This window comes from Zophobas morio, unplaced genomic scaffold, assembly GCF_036711695.1.
Source record: "Zophobas morio isolate AGI-343-1 ecotype UQ-CSIRO unplaced genomic scaffold, CSIRO_AGI_Zmor_V1 ptg000041l, whole genome shotgun sequence".
Lineage (NCBI taxonomy): Eukaryota > Metazoa > Arthropoda > Insecta > Coleoptera > Tenebrionidae > Zophobas > Zophobas morio.
The window spans coordinates 1,283,310-1,300,845 of NW_026972146.1; the positions used below are offsets into that span (position 1 = coordinate 1,283,310).

Below are 17,536 nucleotides of genomic sequence, written 5' to 3' on the forward strand. Positions count from 1 at the left end.
ATCGAAAAATTGAAAACGAGAAAACTGAAATCGAAAAATCGCAAATCAAACAATTAAAGAAACGAAAAAACTTAAAAAAAATAGAAACAAAAGATTATAAAATCGAAATATTGAACAATCGAATAATTGAAAAAATAAAGAAAATCAAAAACCGAAATGAAAAATTGAAAAATCCACATTGAAAACAAGAAAAATATTAAAATTAGAATATTGAAAAACTGAAAAATTTTAAACCTAAAGAAATGAAAAATTGCAAGTCTAAAAATTAAAAGTTGAAAACTCCAGAAACTCAAATCGAAAAATTCAAGAATCAAAAAATTGAAACATCCAGAAGTTGGAAAATCTAAAAACTGAAAAATTTATAAAGAAAACTCTGAGTCGTAAAACTGAAGAAAAAAATTGAAAAATTGCAATTAAAAAATTGAAGAAAAAAAAATTCCAAAAATAAAGAAAATAAAAACCGAAATGATAAATTGCGAATCGAAGAACTGAAGAAACGAAAAATTGAGACATTGAAAATCTAAAAATCGAGGAACTTAATAATCGAAAAAAATGAATCCTAAAATTGGAAACCCTAAAGATTATAAGGATTATATTTCCGACAATTGGGTTATGTACCTGTAGAAAATAAATTATTATTATCGTCATAAAAAAATCAAATTCGCAAAATTAAATCTTATAATTTTTCGAAAAATCTATTGCTATCACAATATGTATTACAATTTTTCAATTCTTCGGTTTTTCAATTTTTTAAGTTCTTGGTTTGTACCGTTTCATTTTCTCGATTTTTGGTTTTTTCATTTTCAGTTTTTCAATTTCTCAAAATCCAAATGTTTCAATATTTCGATTTGCAATTTTTTAATGTTACAAATTTTCACTTTTCGATTTTTCAGTTTCTCAGTTTTTAATTTTTCGATTTTTCGTTTCCTCAATTTTTCAAGTTCTTGATTTTTATTTGTCATTTTCCCGAATTGTTAATTTTTATTTTCTCAATTTTATATCATTTTTTTTTCATTTCCTTTGTTTTTCTTTATTAGATTTTTCAAATTTTCAATATTTGGTTTTTTGAATTTCTCAGTTATCCGATTTTCCGATTTCTGTAATTTATAATATTTCGATTTTGCACTTCTTTGATTTTTAAGTTTCTCAGTTTTTAATTTTTGGATTTTTCAATTTTTCGTTTCTTCAATTTTTCAAGTCCTTGACTTCCAATTTATACGTTTTTCAAAAATTTCACTTTATACATTTTCGTGATTTCCGTTTTGGTTTTTCAATTTTTGCATTTTTTTTATTCTAAAAATTGAACAATCGAAAAACTGACAAAATGAAAAATTGCAAAATAGAAAAACTAGAAAATCAAAAAATTGCATATATCGAGGAACTGAAGAACGAAAAATTGACGAAACGAAAAATTAAATCGAAAAACCGCAAAATCTAAACACCGAAGAACACAAAAAAGGTGAAAAATTGAAAAAACCGAAATGAAAAATTGCAAACCAAAAAATTGAAAAATTTCGAAGAAAAATAAAATTAGAAACATAAGGAAATGAAAAATTTAAATCTACAAATAGTTGAAAAGTCCAGAAACTCAAGTCGAAAAATTCCAGAATCCAAAAATTGAAACATTCAAAAGTTGGAAAATCGAAAAACTGAAAAATTAAAAATTTTAGAAATCAACACGCCGAAAAATCGGGAAATCGCAACATCAAACAATGGGAAAATCGAAAAATGTAAAATTTTTAAAATCGAAACATCGAAATCTTGGTAAGTCCAGAAAACGAAACATCAAAAAAACGATAAATTGAAAATTCGAAAAATTAAAAACTTTGAAAATCAAAAAAAAAATTAAAAACTGACAAATCTAAAACCAAGAAGTCGAAAATTCAAAATCATAAAATTGGAGAATTTTAAATAAAAAAATTCGAAAAATTGAAAAACAGAAAATTCGAAACAAATCCAAAAATTGAAAATTTGAAAAACAAAAAAATTTTAAATTGCGAAATATTGATAAATCCAGAAATCGAAAAATCGAAGCATCGAAATCTTGATAAAACCAGAAATCGAAAAATTGAATAGGTGTTCGAAAAATTACAAGTTTTAAAAATCAAAAAATTGAAAAATCTAAAACTGAGAAGTCGGAAAATCAAAAGATCGAGAATTCGAAACAACTAAAGATTGAAAAATCTAAAATTAAAAAATTCGAAAAACTGAAAAATGGAAACATCAAAAATTGAGAAATCCAGAATCGAAAGTCGAAAATTTCAAAAATCAACAATATTAAAAATCATGAAATCTTGAAAAATATTTTTAAAAATGAAAACTAGAAGAGTCGTAAAATTGAAGGAAAAAAAAATTGAAAAAGTATAAAATTATAAAATCGGAACTTTGACAAATCGAAAATTTGAAGAAATGAAAAATAAAAAATTTTAAAACTCGAGAAATTTTAAAATGGAAAAGTATAAAATCCAAAAACTGGAGAAACAAAAAAAATGACAAATTGAAAAATCGCAAATGGAAAAATTGAAAAAAATCAAAATTCAAAAACAAAACTGTAAAATCGAATAAAATAAGTGAAAAAATTAAGAAAATCAAAAACCGAAACGAAAAACTGAAAAATTAGAAATTGAAATCTTGAGAAACTGAAATCGCAAAAATTGCAGAATCTAAACATTGGAACATCCAGAAGCTGGAAAATCGAAAAACTGAAAAATTTAAAAATGCAAAAGGTGGAAAACTGAAAATTTGAAAACTCGAGAAATTTTAAAATGGAAGAGTTGCAAAATCCAAAAACTGAAGAAACAAGAAAATGAATTGAAAAATCGCAAATGGGAAAATTGAAAAAGTCAAAATAGCGACTATTTTTATTCGAGTTTTTGTTGTCAGGTTGGCGACGTATTTAAAATTTTGGGGTGGCATACCTGATTGTCGAGTGACATTTATGACAGATGTCGTCGTCTGGACCAATCTACGTTGACAACTGGGGACTCAGAATTGCCAACACAAAAATTTGTCGAAGTTTATTTCTTTGAAAAATTATGTTTTTTTTTGCTATTTGATAACCTCTATATGTAAAGTAAAAACCACTGGCGTAAATGACATCGAAAAATTAAACATTAAAAAATCGAAAACTCTAAAATTTAGAAATGGAAAAATTGAAATATTGAAAAATTCAAAAATCCAGAAAATGAAAAATTTCCAGCACTGAAATAATGACAAATCGAAAATTTAAAAACCTAGATAGCGATTTATAATTACAAAATACAAAAAAAATGAGAAATCGAGAAATTGAAAATTCAAAAAAAGCGAAATTGAAAAGTCGAAAAACTGAAAAATCAAGGACTCGAAAAATTGAAAAATACGAAAACTGAAATGTTAAAAAATGGCTAAATCGAAAAACTGGAAAATCCAAAAATTTTAAAGTCGACACGCCGAAAAATCGAATAATTGAAAAATTGAAACATCGAGAAATTGAAATATGAAAAAATCGAAAAATCGAGAAATTAAAAATTCTAAAATTAAAAAAAAAGAACGAAATTGAAAAGGAAATTCGAAAAATCCATAAAACTGAAAGATTAAAATATTTACAAAGCGGGAAATCACATCAAACAATGGGAAAATCGAAAATGTAAAAGTTCAAAAATCGAAACAGCGAAATCTTTATAACTCCAGAAATCAAAAAATCGAAACATCGAAATCTTGGTAAGTCCAGAAATCGAAACATCAAAAAAATTTAAAAACTGACAAATCTAAAACCAAGAAGTCGAAAATTCAAAAGATCGAGAATTTCAAACATCATAAAATTGGAGAATTTTAAATAAAAAAATTCGAAAAATTAAAAAACAGAAAATTCGAAACAAATCCTAAAATTGAAAATTTGAAAAACAAAAAAATTTTACATTGTGAAATATTGATAAATCCAGAAATCGAAAAATCGAAGCATCGAAATCTTGATAAAACCAGAAATCGAAAAATTGAGTAGGTATTCGAAAAATTAAAAATTTTAAAAATCAAAAAATTGAAAAATCTAAAACTGAGAAGTCGGAAAATCAAAAGATGGAGAATTCGAAACAACTAAAGATTGAAAAATTTAAAATTAAAAAATTCGATAAACTGAAAAATGGAAACATCAAAAATTGAGAAATCCAAAAATCCAAAATTTAAAATATCGAAAAACTGAAAAATCGAGAAATTCAGAATCGGAAGTCGAAAATTTCAAAAATCGACAAAATTAAAAATCATGAAATCTTGAAAAACATTTTTAAAAATCAAAACTCGAAGAGTCGTAAAATTGAAGGAAAAAAAAATAAAAAATTCAAAAAGTATAAAATTATAAAATCGAAACTTTGACAAATCGAAAATTTGAAGAAATGAAAAATAAAAAATTTTAAAACTCGAGAAATTTTAAAATGGAAAAGTTGTAAAATCCAAAAATTGACGAAACAAAAAAATGACAAATTGAAAAATCGCAAATGGAAAAATTGAAAAAATCAAAATTCAAAAACAAAAAAATTGTAAAACCGAATAATTGAAAAAATAAAGAAAATCAAAAACCGAAACGAAAAACTAAAAATTTAAAAATGGAAAAGGTGAAAAACTGAAAATTTGAAAACTCGAGAAATTTTAAAATGGAAGAGTTGCAAAATCCAAAAACTGAAGAAACAAAAAAAAAATGAATTGAAAAGTCGCAAATGGGAAAATTGAAGAAGTCAAAATTGGAAAATCGGAACATTGAAAAATCGAATAATTGAAAAAATAAAGAAAATCCAAAACCGAAACGAAAATCTGCAAATTGTAAAATTGAAAAATCTAACAACTGAAAAAATTTACATTGAAGAAAAGAAAAATAACAAAATCACAACATTGAAAAACCAGAAAATTACGAAAAATTGCATATCGAATAAATGAAAAATTGGAAGTTGGAAAATCGAAAAACTGAATAATTTAAAAATAAAAAATTCAAAAATTGGCTGACAAATCTAAAACCAAGAAGTCGAAAATTCAAAAGATCGAGAATTTCAAACATCAAAAAATTGGATAATTTTAAATAAAAAAATTTGAAAATTTGAAAAACAGAAAATTCGAGACAAATCCAAAAATTGAAAATTTGAAAAACAAAAAAATTTAAATTGTGAAATATTGATAAATCCAGAAATCGAAAAATCGAAGCATCGACATCTTGATAAAACCAGAAATCGAAAAATTGAATAGGTAATCGAAAAATTAAAAATTTTAAAAATCAAAAAATTGAAAAATCAAAAACTGAGAAGTCGGAAAATCAAAAAATCGAGAATTCGAAACAACTGAAGATTGGAAAATTTAAAATTAAAAAATTCGAAAAACTGAAAAATGGAAACATCAAAAATTGAGAAATCCAAAAATCCAAAATTTAAAATATCGAAAAACTGAAAAATCGAGAAATTCAGAATCGAAAGTCGAAAATTTCAAAAATCGACCAAATTAAAAATCATGAAATCTTGAAAAACATTTTTAAAAATCAAAACTCGAAGAGTCGTAAAATTGAAGGAAAAAAAAATAAAAAATTCAAAAAGTATACGAGTAAAATTATAAAATCGAAATTTTGACAAATCGAAAATTTGAAGAAATGAAAAATAAAAAATTTTAAAACTCGAGAAATTTTAAAATGGAAAAGTTGTAAAATCCAAAAATTGAAGAAACAAAAAAATGACAAATTGAAAATCGCAAATGGAAAAACAAAAAATTGTAAAATCGAATAAATCAAAAAATGAAGAAAATCAAAAAGCAAAACGAAAATTTGCAAGTCGGAAAATAGAAAAATCCAAAAATTGAAAATCTTCACATTGAAAAACCGAAAAGTCGCATTCAAAAAATTGAAAACTACAAACTCAAATCGAAAAATTGCAGAATCCAAAAATTGGAATATCCAGAAGTTGTAAAATCGAAAAACTGAGAAATTTAACAGTGAAATCGACAAAATTAAAAATCATGAAATCTTGAAAAATATTTTAAAAAATCAAAACTCGAAGAGTCGTAAAATTGAAGAAAAGAAAATGAAAAATTGAAAAATTGCAATTGTAAAATAAAGAAACGAAAAATTGAAATTGAATAAATATAGAATTATAAAATTGGAACATTGAAAAATAAAAAATCTGAAGAAATGGAAAATTTGCAAAATCCAAAAATTGTGAAAATCAAAATGGACAAACAATAAATTGTGAAATCAATACATCGAAAAATCGAATAACTGAAAAAATATAGAAAATCAAAAACCGAAACGAAAAATTGCAAATTGGAAAATTGGAAAATCCAAAAAATGAAAAACCGTAAAATTGAAAACGAAACGAAAAATTGAAAAATTAAAAGTTTAAAACTCGAGAAACTACAATCGAAAAATGCAAAATCTAACAATTGAAACATCCAGAAGTTGAAAATCGATTTACTGACAATTTTTTTAATGAAAACTCGAAAAATTGAAAAAAAAAAAATAAAAATTGAAAAATTGCAATTGAAAAATCGAAAATTTGAAGAAATGAAAAAATAAAGAAAATCAAAAACTGAAGCGAAAAATTGCAAATCGGAAAATTGAAAAATCAGGACGTTAGAAAACCAAAAAATTGAAAACAAAGAAACGAAAAATTGCAGAATCAAAAAATGGAAAATCGAAAAACTGGAAAATTTAAAAATGAAAACTCGAAGTGTCATAAAGTCGAAGAAAAAAATACAAAATTCTAAAATCGGAACATTGAAAAATCAAAAATGTGAAGATATGAAAAATTAAAGAATCGAAAAGTTGAAAAATGAAAAATTTGAAGACTCGAAAAATTTTAAAATGGAGAAAAGTTACATAATCATACAAAATTGAAGAGACAAAAAAATTAAAAATTGAAAAACAAAAAACTGTTAAATCGAAACATTGAAAATAATTTAAAAAATAAAGAAAATCAAAAACGGGAAAAACGGAAAAATTTGTCTATTTTTTCAAAAAAGCGGTACTTGTTGGGCTGCACTATGAAATTTGAATGCATAAAATAACAATTTTAACACAAATAGAAGACTATAATAAACATTGTTTATAGTAAGTACTCGTCAGCGTCAGTACATCAAAGCTACTTCGTTAACCGTTGGGGATTTCCCCCTTTAAGTTTAATTACCCTATAGTTTCCACCATTGCCCATTAAATTTTCGAACAATTCAGCAATAACATGCCATTGACGTGTATTCCACGAAGACCTGTGTTCTTTTCTCTTTGTGACACACACACAGAAGATAAAATTTTTGTTGAGTCACACCAATTCACAACTTCACTTTTCCAAGACCAAGGTCTAGGTCAAACCTTTTCCTCTTCAAATCATTTATCAGACTTTCTTGTCCTTTCCAGACGGGTCACGGGGCGGAGATCGCCATCCACATTCCAGGAAACCTGGGCCAAGAAGGGGCCATATACCGCCTGGACTACTACCCCCCCTTCGGCCACCCGGCCCCCAACACAACCATAGCTTCCAAGGACATCCGCGACGTGATAAAATTCTCTCAAGTACTCCCCGGGACCAAGTACGACTTCTGGCTCTACTACACAAACTCAACACATAATACTCTCACGTGGACTGCCAACTTCACCACCGGTTGTACCCCCAAACGCTCCAAGCCACCACTAACTAGTTCTTTGCAGTGCCCGATCCACCCTCGAACCTCTCCATCAACATCCGCAGCGGAAAGTCCGCCATCGTCTCCTGGAACCCCCCGGCCCGAGGGGGCTACTCCAACTTCAAGCTAAAAATCAACTCGCTCAACAACGTGCCAGAGGCCAAACCGCAAATCCTCACAATCGACAACATAGAGAATACCTCCTACTTACTCAAAGAACTGACACCCGGAGCTACGTACCAAGTCCAAGCGTCCACCGTCTTCGAAAACAAGGAGAGTGCGGCGTATACATCGAGGAACTTTACTACAAGTACGTGGTGGTACGATTCGTAGAGTACCTATAACCTTACTTTTGTAGAACCCAATACCCCAGGGAAATTTATCGTTTGGTTCCGCAATGAAACCACGCTCCTTGTGCTGTGGCAGCCCCCTTACCCTGCCGCTATCTACACACACTACAAGGTCTCGATTGACCCCCCGGACGCCAACGATAGCATCCTCTACGTCGAAAAAGAGGGTGAGCCGCCAGGGCCGGCCCAAGCCGCTTTTAAGGGGTTGGTACCCGGGCGGGCCTACAACATCTCGGTTCAAACTATGTCAGAGGATGAAATTTCGGCCCCCACGACGGCGCAGTACAGGACCGTACCGCTCAAACCGGCCAAAATCACCTTCAATTCGCACTTGATCACGCCCTATTCGTTCGTGGTGAACTGGGAGGAGCCTAACGGGAAAAGGTGAGTGGGGCGGGGCTTATCACGTTACAGTGTCATTAATGTCGATATTTGAATGATTGTAGAATTCGCACCGCGAAAATTCATAGGGTTATAAGGTAAAGGGGTTTTGTGTGTGTTTGTACTGTGTGGCTTTATTTTGCGATTTTGTGGAGTGCGACTTATTATCCATTCACGATCTTTATATAGTAAAGTAGGCTTTGATATTTTTTCTTTAAGTTGGATAAACTGATTTGATGATTTAGTTTTTTGTCTGTCAGTAGTCTGATTGACATTTGCTTGACAGAGGTTTTACATAAAAAAAAAACTATTGGCGCCCCCGAGAAGGTTTTATATTAAAAAAATAAAAGACAGTTGTGACCCCCGAGAAGGTCTCACATTATTAAAAGAAAAATTGCCCTCCCCCCTTCTTTGATTTTTAAGTTTCTCAGTTTTTAATCTTTGGATTTTTCAATTTTTCGTTACTTCAATTTTTCAAGTTCCTGACTTCCAATTTATACGTTTTTCAAAAATTTCACTTTATACATTTTCGTGATTTCTGGTTTGGTTTTTCAATTTTTGCAGTTTTTTTATCGAAAAACTGAACAATCGAAAAACTCACAAAATGAAAAATTGCAAGATCGAAGAACTGAAGAACGAAAAATTGACAAAACGAAAATTTAAATCGAAAAATCGCAAAATCTAATCACTGAAGAAATAAAAAAGGTGAAAAATTGCTAATCGAAAAATTGAAAACCCAAAAATTGTTGTATCAAAAAATTATAGAATCGTCAGAATTGTAAATTAAAAAAACTATTACATTCAAGGAACAAAGGTCGAAAAATTAAAAACGGAAAATTTCAAAAGGGAAAATAGCAAAATTGAAACTCGGAAAATCCAAAAATCCAAAAATTGAAAAAGTTCACATTGAAAAAAAGAAAAATAATAAAATTAGAACATTAAAAAATCGAAAAATTAAAAGTTGAAAACTCTTTGAAACTCAAATCGAAGAACTGCAGAATCTAAAAATTGAGACATCCAGGAGTAGGAAAATCGAAAAACTGAAAAATTTTAAAATAAAAACTCGAAGAGTCGTAAAATTGAAGAAAAAAAAATGAAAAATTGAAAAATTAAAAAATTGTAAAATAAATGAAAGATTAAAGAATCAGAAAGGTGAAAAATAAAAAATTTGAAACCTCGAGAAATTTTAAAATGGAAAATTTGCAAAATCCAAAAATTGAAGAAACAAAAAAATGAAGAACTGAATAATTGCAGATGAAAAAATTGGAGAAATCAAAATTGAAAAACAAAAAATTGTGAAATCGAAACATCGAAAAATCAAAAATAAAGAAAATTAAAAATCGAAACGAAAATTTGCAATTAAACCATTCAGAAACAATAGAAAAAAAATTGGTAGAAGGAAGAGATATTCTTTATTAGGTTTTTCAAATTTTCAATATTTGATTTTTTTGGATTTCGCAATTATCCGATTTTCCGATTTCTGTAATTTATAATATTTCGATTTTACAAAATTTCGATTTTGCACTTTGATTTTTAAGTTTCTCAGTTTTTAATCTTTGGATTTTTCAATTTTTCGTTTCTTCAATTTTTCAAGTTCCTGACTTCCAATTTATACGTTTTTCAAAAATTTCACTTTATACATTTTCGTGATTTCTGGTTTGGTTTTTCAATTTTTCCAGTTTTTTTTTATCGAGAAATTGAACAATCGAAAAACTGACAAAATAAAAAATTGCAAGATCGAAAAACTAGAAATTTAAAAAATTGCAAATCGAAGCACTGAAGAACGAAAAATTGACGAAACGAAAATTTAAATCGAAAAATCGCAAAATCTGATCACTGAAGAAATAAAAAAGGTGAAAAATCCCAAATCGAAAAATTGAAGAAACAAAAGATTATAAAATCGAAAGATCGAGCAATCGAGTAATTGAAAAAACCGAAATGAAAAATTTCACATTGAAAAAACAAAAATAACAAAGTTAAAATATTGAAAAACCGAAAAATTTAAAACAAAATGAATTGGAAAATCAAAATCTACAAATTAAAAGTTGAAAAGTCCAGAAACTCGAATCGAAAAATTCCAGAATCCAAAAATTGAAACATCCAGAAGTTGGAAAATCGAAAAACTGAAAAATTTAAAAATGAGAACTCGAAGAGACGTAAAATTGAAGAAAAAAATTAAAAATTGCAAATCGACGAACTGAAGAAACGAAAAATTGAAACATTGAATATCTAAAAATTGAAAAAAATGTATCCAAAAATTGGAACTAAGAAAAATCGAATGGAATCGAAAAATTGAAAACCCAAAAATTGTTGTACCAAAAAATTATAGAATCGTCAGAATTGTAAATTAGAAAAACTATTACATTCAAGGAACAAAAGATCGAAAAATTAAAAATGGAAACATTCAAAAGGGAAAACTAGAAAAATTGAAAATCGGAAAATCCAAAAATCCAAAAATTGAAAAAGTTCACATTGAAAAAAAGAAAAATAATAAAATTAGAACATAAAAAATCGAAAAATTAAAAGTTGAAAACTCGAGAAACTCAAATCGAAAAACTGAAAAATTTTAAAATGAAAACTCGAAGAGTCGTAAAATTGAAGAAAAAAAATGAAAAATTGAAAAATTAAAAAATTGTGAAAATAAATTAAAGATTATACAATCAGAAATGTGAAAAATAAAAAATTTGAAAACTCGAGAAATTTTAAAATGGAAAATTTTTTCAAAATCCAAAAATTGAAGAAACAAAAAAATGAAGAACTGAAAAATTGCAGATGAAAAAATTGGAGAAATCGAAATTGAAAAACAAAAAATTGTAAAATCGAAACATCGAAAAATCAAAAATAAAGAAAATTAAAAATCGAAACGAAAATTTGCAATTAAACCCTTCAGAAACAAAAGAAAAAAAATTGTTAGAAGAGACATTCTTTATTCGATTTTTCAAATTTTCAATATTTGATTTTTTTGGATTTCTCAATTATCCGATTTTCCGATTTCTGTAATTTATAATATTTCGGTTTTACAAAATTTCGATTTTGCACTTGTTTGATTTTTAAGTTTCTCAGTTTTTAACCTTTGGATTTTTCAGTTTTTCGTTTGTTCAATTTTTCAAGTTCCTGACTTCCAATTTATACGTTTCTCAAAAATTTCACTTTATACATTTTCGTGATTCTGGTTTGGTTTTTCAATTTTTGCAGTTTTTTTTTATCGAAAAACTGAACAATCGAAAAACGACAAAATGAAAAATTGCAAGATCGAAAAACTAGAAAATTAAAAAATCGCAAATCGAAAAATTGAAGAAACGAAAGATTATAAAATCGAAAGATGGAACAATCGAGTAATTGAAAAAACCGAAATGAAAAATTTCACGTTGAAAAAACAAAAATAACAAAGTGAGAGCATTGAAAAACCTAAAAATTTAAAACAAAAGGAATTGGATAATCAAAATCTACAAATTAAAAGTTGAAAAGTCCAGAAACTCGAATCGAAAAATTCCAGGATCCAAAAATTGAAACATCCAGGAGTTGGAAAATCGAAAAACTGAAAAATTTAAAAATGAGAACTCGTAGACGTAAAATTGAAGAAAAAAAATTAAAAATTGCAAATCGACGAACTGAAGAAACGAAAAATTGAAACATTGAATATCTACAAATTGAAAAAAATGAATCCAAAAATTGGACACAAGAAAAATCGAATGGAATCGAAAAATTGAAAACCCAAAAATTGTTGTACCAAAAAATTATAGAATCGTCAGAATTGTGAATTAGAAAAACTATTACATTCAAGGAAAGATCGTAAAATTAAAAATGGAAAAATTCAAAAGGGAAACTAGAAAAATTGAAAATCGGAAAATCCAAAAATCCAAAAATTGAAAAAAAGAAAAATAAAATTAGAACATTAAAAAAATCGAAAAATTAAAAGTTGAAAACTCGAGAAACTCAAATCGAAAAACTGCAGAATCTAAAAATTGAAACATCCAGAAGAAGGAAAATCGAAAAACTGAAAAATTTTAAGATGAAAATTCGAAGAGTCGTAAAATTGAAGAAAAAAAAAATGAAAAATTGAAAAATAAAAAAATTGTAAAAATAAATGAAAGATTAAAGAATCAGAAAGATGAAAAATAAAAAATTTGAAAACTCGAGAAATTTTAAAATGGAAAATTTGCAAAATCCAAAAATTGAAGAAACAAAAAAATGAAGAACTGAAAAATTGCAGATGAAAAAATTGGAGCAATCAAAATTGAAAAACAAAAAATTGTGAAATCGAAACATCGAAAAATCAAAAATAACGAAAATCAAAAATTGAAACGAAAATTTGCAATTTGGAAAATTAACAAAAAAGGACATTTGGCACCCCCGAAAAGGTTTTACATTAAAAAAAAAACATTTGGGGCCCCCGAGAAGGTTTCACATTACTAAAAGTAAAAACATTTGGCGTCCCCGAGAAGGTTTTACATTAAAAAAAAAAACAGTTGGAACCCTCGAGAAGGTTTCACATTATTAAAAAAACCTATTTGGGGCCCTCGAGAATATTGCACATTATTAAAAATAAAAACATTTGGCGCCCCCGAGAAGGTTTTACATTAAAAAAAAAAACAGTTGGAACCCTCGAGAAGGTTTCACATTATTAAAAAAAAACATTTGGCGCCCCCGAGAAGGTTTTACATTTTTAAAAAAGACAATTGGGACCCCCGAGAAGGTTTTACATTAAAAAAAAAAAACATTTGGCGCCCCCGAGATTTTACATTTTTAAAAAAAGACAGTTGGGACCCTCGATAGGGTTTCACGTTAATAAAAAAAAAAGATTTGGCACCCCCGAGAAGGTTTTACATTTTAAAAAAAAGGCAATTGGGACTCCCGAGAAGGTTTCACATTATTAAAAAAAAAACATTTGGGGCCCCCGAGAAGGTTTCATATTATTAAAAGAAAACTATTGGCGCCCCCGAGAAGGTTTTACATTAAAAAAAAAACATTTGGCACCCCCGAGAAGGTTTTACATTAAAAAAAATTTGATTGAGAATTAAAGATGAGATGCTAAATGTGGCATGCAACAATAGACGTATGCTGAACCCCCATTCATATAAAAACAAAATTTAAGTGAAATTTAAGTGTTTGTTCCTTACATATGAAATAAACACTGACAAAAAGCCGAATAACTGTTTTAAATAGCTAAAGTTTTATGCTTTCTAAGAAATGAATACCATTAACTTGGTCATTGCTACTGAAAACTGAAAGTAACAACAAACTCACTAGATTATCATGGCCAACCCTACTATATAAAGACCGGGAACGAGTATATGTACTTAATTCGTGGTTTTTAGCGAATTTGACAAATACCACGTGTTCCTGGGTCCGGCTAAGAGCAAGCAACAAATCACGAAACTACGTGAAGAACCGACGTTTGTGGAGTTCCGGGATAACCTAGAGCCCGGGAAGACTTACACAGTTACCGTGAAGACCGTATCGGGGAAAGTGTCGTCGTGGCCGACGGCAGCCGATGTCACTTTAAGTAAGTCAAATCAAGTCAAAGTCACCCAATTTGACTTAAAAACTTGTAGAACCTCTCCCCGTCTCTAATTTACGTTCACACACTGACGACAAAAACGGAATCGTCAACATATCGTGGACTCCGAATCCTAACAGTTACCAAGACAACTACATGGTGTCGTACCATGAGGTGGAAAGTTCGACCGGGGATAGCAACAACGTCAAGACCAACAACCAGACTGAACTAACCCTTGATACGCTTCTCCCGGGTCGCAACTACTCCATCATAGTACAAGCTTTATCCAAAGACATGGAGTCCAACGAGAGTTATCTGTACGTGGTGACGCAACCGAGCGCCCCTATTATCGAGGACCTGCGACCTATAGTGGACGGACTTAACATCAGTTGGAAGAGCGACGTCAACTCGCGCCAGGACAAGTACGAGCTGCACTGCGTCCGGAATGACACGAACGAGGGTCTAGTACGAACCACCTACGACTCGCGCATAGTCCTCACGAGTTTGTACCCCGGCGCGGGGTACTTAGTCAAGGTTTTCGCGATTTCGCACGGTTTGAAGAGCGAGCCGCACGAGTACTTCCAACCAGTGTGTAAGTACATTTAGGCTGAGTCGGCGAAATTTGACTGCGCTGATCGTGCGTTTTTGTAGTTCCGCGGCCGCCGAAGAACATGACGATCGAGAAAACGAGCCCGAATTCAGTGTTGGTTCAATGGGAGGCCCCTACAGACTCTTTGATCTCGGAATATGCTATTCGGTACCGCACTGATAGTAACCGGAACTGGGTGCGGCTGCCTGCAGTCCAGAATACTGAGGCTGAAGTGACTGATATGACCCCTGGGGAGCGCTACACCATCCAGGTCAATACCGTGAGTTATGGTCTGGAAAGTAGTGAACCCCAGCAGATGAATCACACGGTGCGGCCTAATCCAGTTTCGAACATCGCGCCTCTGGTGGACTCGAACAACGTCACTCTCGAGTGGCCACGGCCTGAAGGCAGGGTCGAAACGTACGTAGTCAGGTGGCGGCAATCGTCGAACTCGTCGCAAGACATCAACACTAAGAACGTGAGTCAGAGTGAGAACGGCACGGGATTGGTGCGTCTACTGATCAACGATTTGATGCCTGGGGAGGAGTATACGTTTGATATACAGGCGATTTCCAATGGTTTAGAGAGTGAGGTCACTGTATTAAGAACACGGACGAGTAAGTAGTGGCTTTGGGTGACTATAGGTGTTGTAGGGTGGTTTTCAGTGCCTTTAATCCAGTCCGAAGTGGTCGTGGTCACCAATCAACAAAAAACCGACACTTTGAGCCTACGCTACACCCCGACACCTCGCGCGTCGTCAAAGTTCGACTTCTACCGATTCTCGTTGTCGGAACGGGACATCCCCGACCAAGAAAAAACCGAGAACGATACAGACCGATTTGTCACGTTCACGGGTTTGGTGCCTGGGCGACTTTACAACATTACTGTGTGGACGGTGTCGCAAAATGTGGCCAGTCAACCGCTGCAGCGCCAGGATCGACTATGTAAGTAACGCGCTAAGTGTGCAGCCCCTCCTGATTCTTCAATATCCAGGTAGATTATTTGATGACTTACGTAAAGAATTAATAACATCATTAGATGTAGTGTAATACTAAGAATAAAATTATTGTATTCCCAAATTTTCGGGAAAATGAATTGGGTCGTTTTGAATATTGATTTGTTATAATCAATAAAATAACGAAACAATTTACTCACGTATACGGCGCCGGCGTGTAATATGAGAGGCAACTGAAAATCGTTTATGTATAAACATTCTTAATTTAAGATGACAAGCGTAACAGCATACGTGAGAGTCAAACAGAGAAACTGTAAACAAAACGACCATCGGTTTTATTGCTTCGACTTCCGCTTATTATATAAAACATTGGGTTTTATTTTAATTTTTGACGGTGGAATTCACAATTGGTTGATTATAAACATGTCTATACCACATTCGCGGAACCTAGTCGGCGCACAAAACAAATGCACGTCTGTAATGTTAAAGTAGATGTAAATAAGCATGATACATTTATGTTTCAACCGAGTTTTTACTTTAAAAAATTTTGTGTCTACCAAATTGGGTTGGTCCAATGTAATACTGATAATAAGTGTTGCCTTTAATTTAATTAATAAAATAAATTGACTTCATTAATTTTTTTGAGCCACCTCTTAAGAAAATCTAAAAAATATTAATGGAATGATAAATCACAAGTCATCATCTTTTTTGCATTTTAGATGGGATTTATTCAGCAAAATTTAAGGGTGACGTCATCAATTTTTTTAGGAGGGATGAACGAAAACATTTTGAACAAAAGTTTACCATGCTTTCTAATAACTTTAAAATATCTCCAAGATTTCAAAGCATTTGGTTTTGTAATTCCTGATTAAATCGATAAAATAAATTCACGCATTCATTAATTTTTTTGAGTCACCCTACATATGCAAATCCAAAAATATGATTGGAATGATAAATCACAAGTACAGACTCATCATATTTTGTACATTTTAGATAGGATTTATTCAGCAAAATTTTGGAGTGACGTCATCAATTTTTTAGGGGGGAAGAGCAAATACATGCAGATTTCGGTGTTTCTATTTTTCGGATTTTCATTGTTCGAATTTTGATTCATCGAATTTTCAGTTTTACGATTTTTCAGTTTTCCGATCCATTTTTCAATTTTTTTTTGTTTTCGAGTTTTTGATTTCTCGAGTTATCGATTTTCCGATTTTTCGATTTTTAAATATTTCGAATTTTTCCACTTTTCTATTTTTGATTTTTTAGATTTTTGAAATTTTGTTTTTTCGATTTTTCGAATTTTCATGTTTCGGTGTTTCGATATTTTAATTTTCAATTTTTTTAATTTCAATGTCTTGATTTTTTAATATTTACATTTTTTGACTTTTCCAATTTTTCGAATTTTTGATTTCTGGAATATGTATTTGATTCATCGAATTTTCGACTTGTTTGATTTCTCGTGTTTTCGATTTTCGATGCCCGAATTTTCAATCTTTCTACTTTTCAACTTTCCAATTTTTGATTATTCAAACTTTTGATTTTTCATTTTTGACATTCTTTTAGACATTTAAATTTTTTTTTTTCAGATTGTCGAAATTTCGATTTTTCGGTTTTGCATTTTTCGAATATTTGACTCAATTTTTATTTATTTCATTTTTTACTTTTCGAATTCACAAATTTACAATTTTACGATTCTGCAGTTTTTCATTTTTCAATTTTCTGATTTCTCAAATTCTCGACTTTCCGATTTTTCTAATTTATCTAATTTGATTCATCAAATATTTGATTCATCAAATATTTGATTTTTCGGCTTTCGATATTTTAATTTTCGATTTATTAATTTCAACATCCCGATTTTTCAATTCTTCCATTTTTCAACTTTTCCATTCCGATTTTTAGAATTTCGAAATTTCGCTTGTTCGATTTTTCGGATTTTCATTTTTCGAATATTTCATTCATCGAATTTTCGATTTTTCGATATTGGAATTTTCAATTTTTTTACTTTTTGATGTTTTGATTTCTCGAGTTTTCGATTTTCGATACTCGAATTTTCAATCTTTCTACTTTTCGACTTTTTGATTTTTCAAATTTTCGATTTTTTCAATTTTCTTTTTACTTTTTGATTTTTTGATTTCTAA

At 29.8% G+C, this 17,536-nt stretch overlaps 1 protein-coding gene across 2 annotated transcripts in view; it reads left to right on the forward strand.

Annotated features, from left to right (window-relative positions):
* Positions 1-17,536, forward strand: part of LOC135140766 (tyrosine-protein phosphatase 10D) — a 57,057-nt gene that overhangs the window by 20,990 nt on the left and 18,531 nt on the right. For both annotated transcript variants that reach the window (XM_064071442.1, XM_064071443.1), the window contains exons 2-8: positions 7,358-7,601; positions 7,649-7,933; positions 7,982-8,357; positions 13,673-13,860; positions 13,910-14,446; positions 14,506-15,060; positions 15,109-15,387. In XM_064071442.1, the coding sequence (XP_063927512.1) occupies positions 7,358-7,601; positions 7,649-7,933; positions 7,982-8,357; positions 13,673-13,860; positions 13,910-14,446; positions 14,506-15,060; positions 15,109-15,387 (2,464 nt within the window). The remainder of the gene's footprint in view (positions 1-7,357; positions 7,602-7,648; positions 7,934-7,981; positions 8,358-13,672; positions 13,861-13,909; positions 14,447-14,505; positions 15,061-15,108; positions 15,388-17,536) is intronic.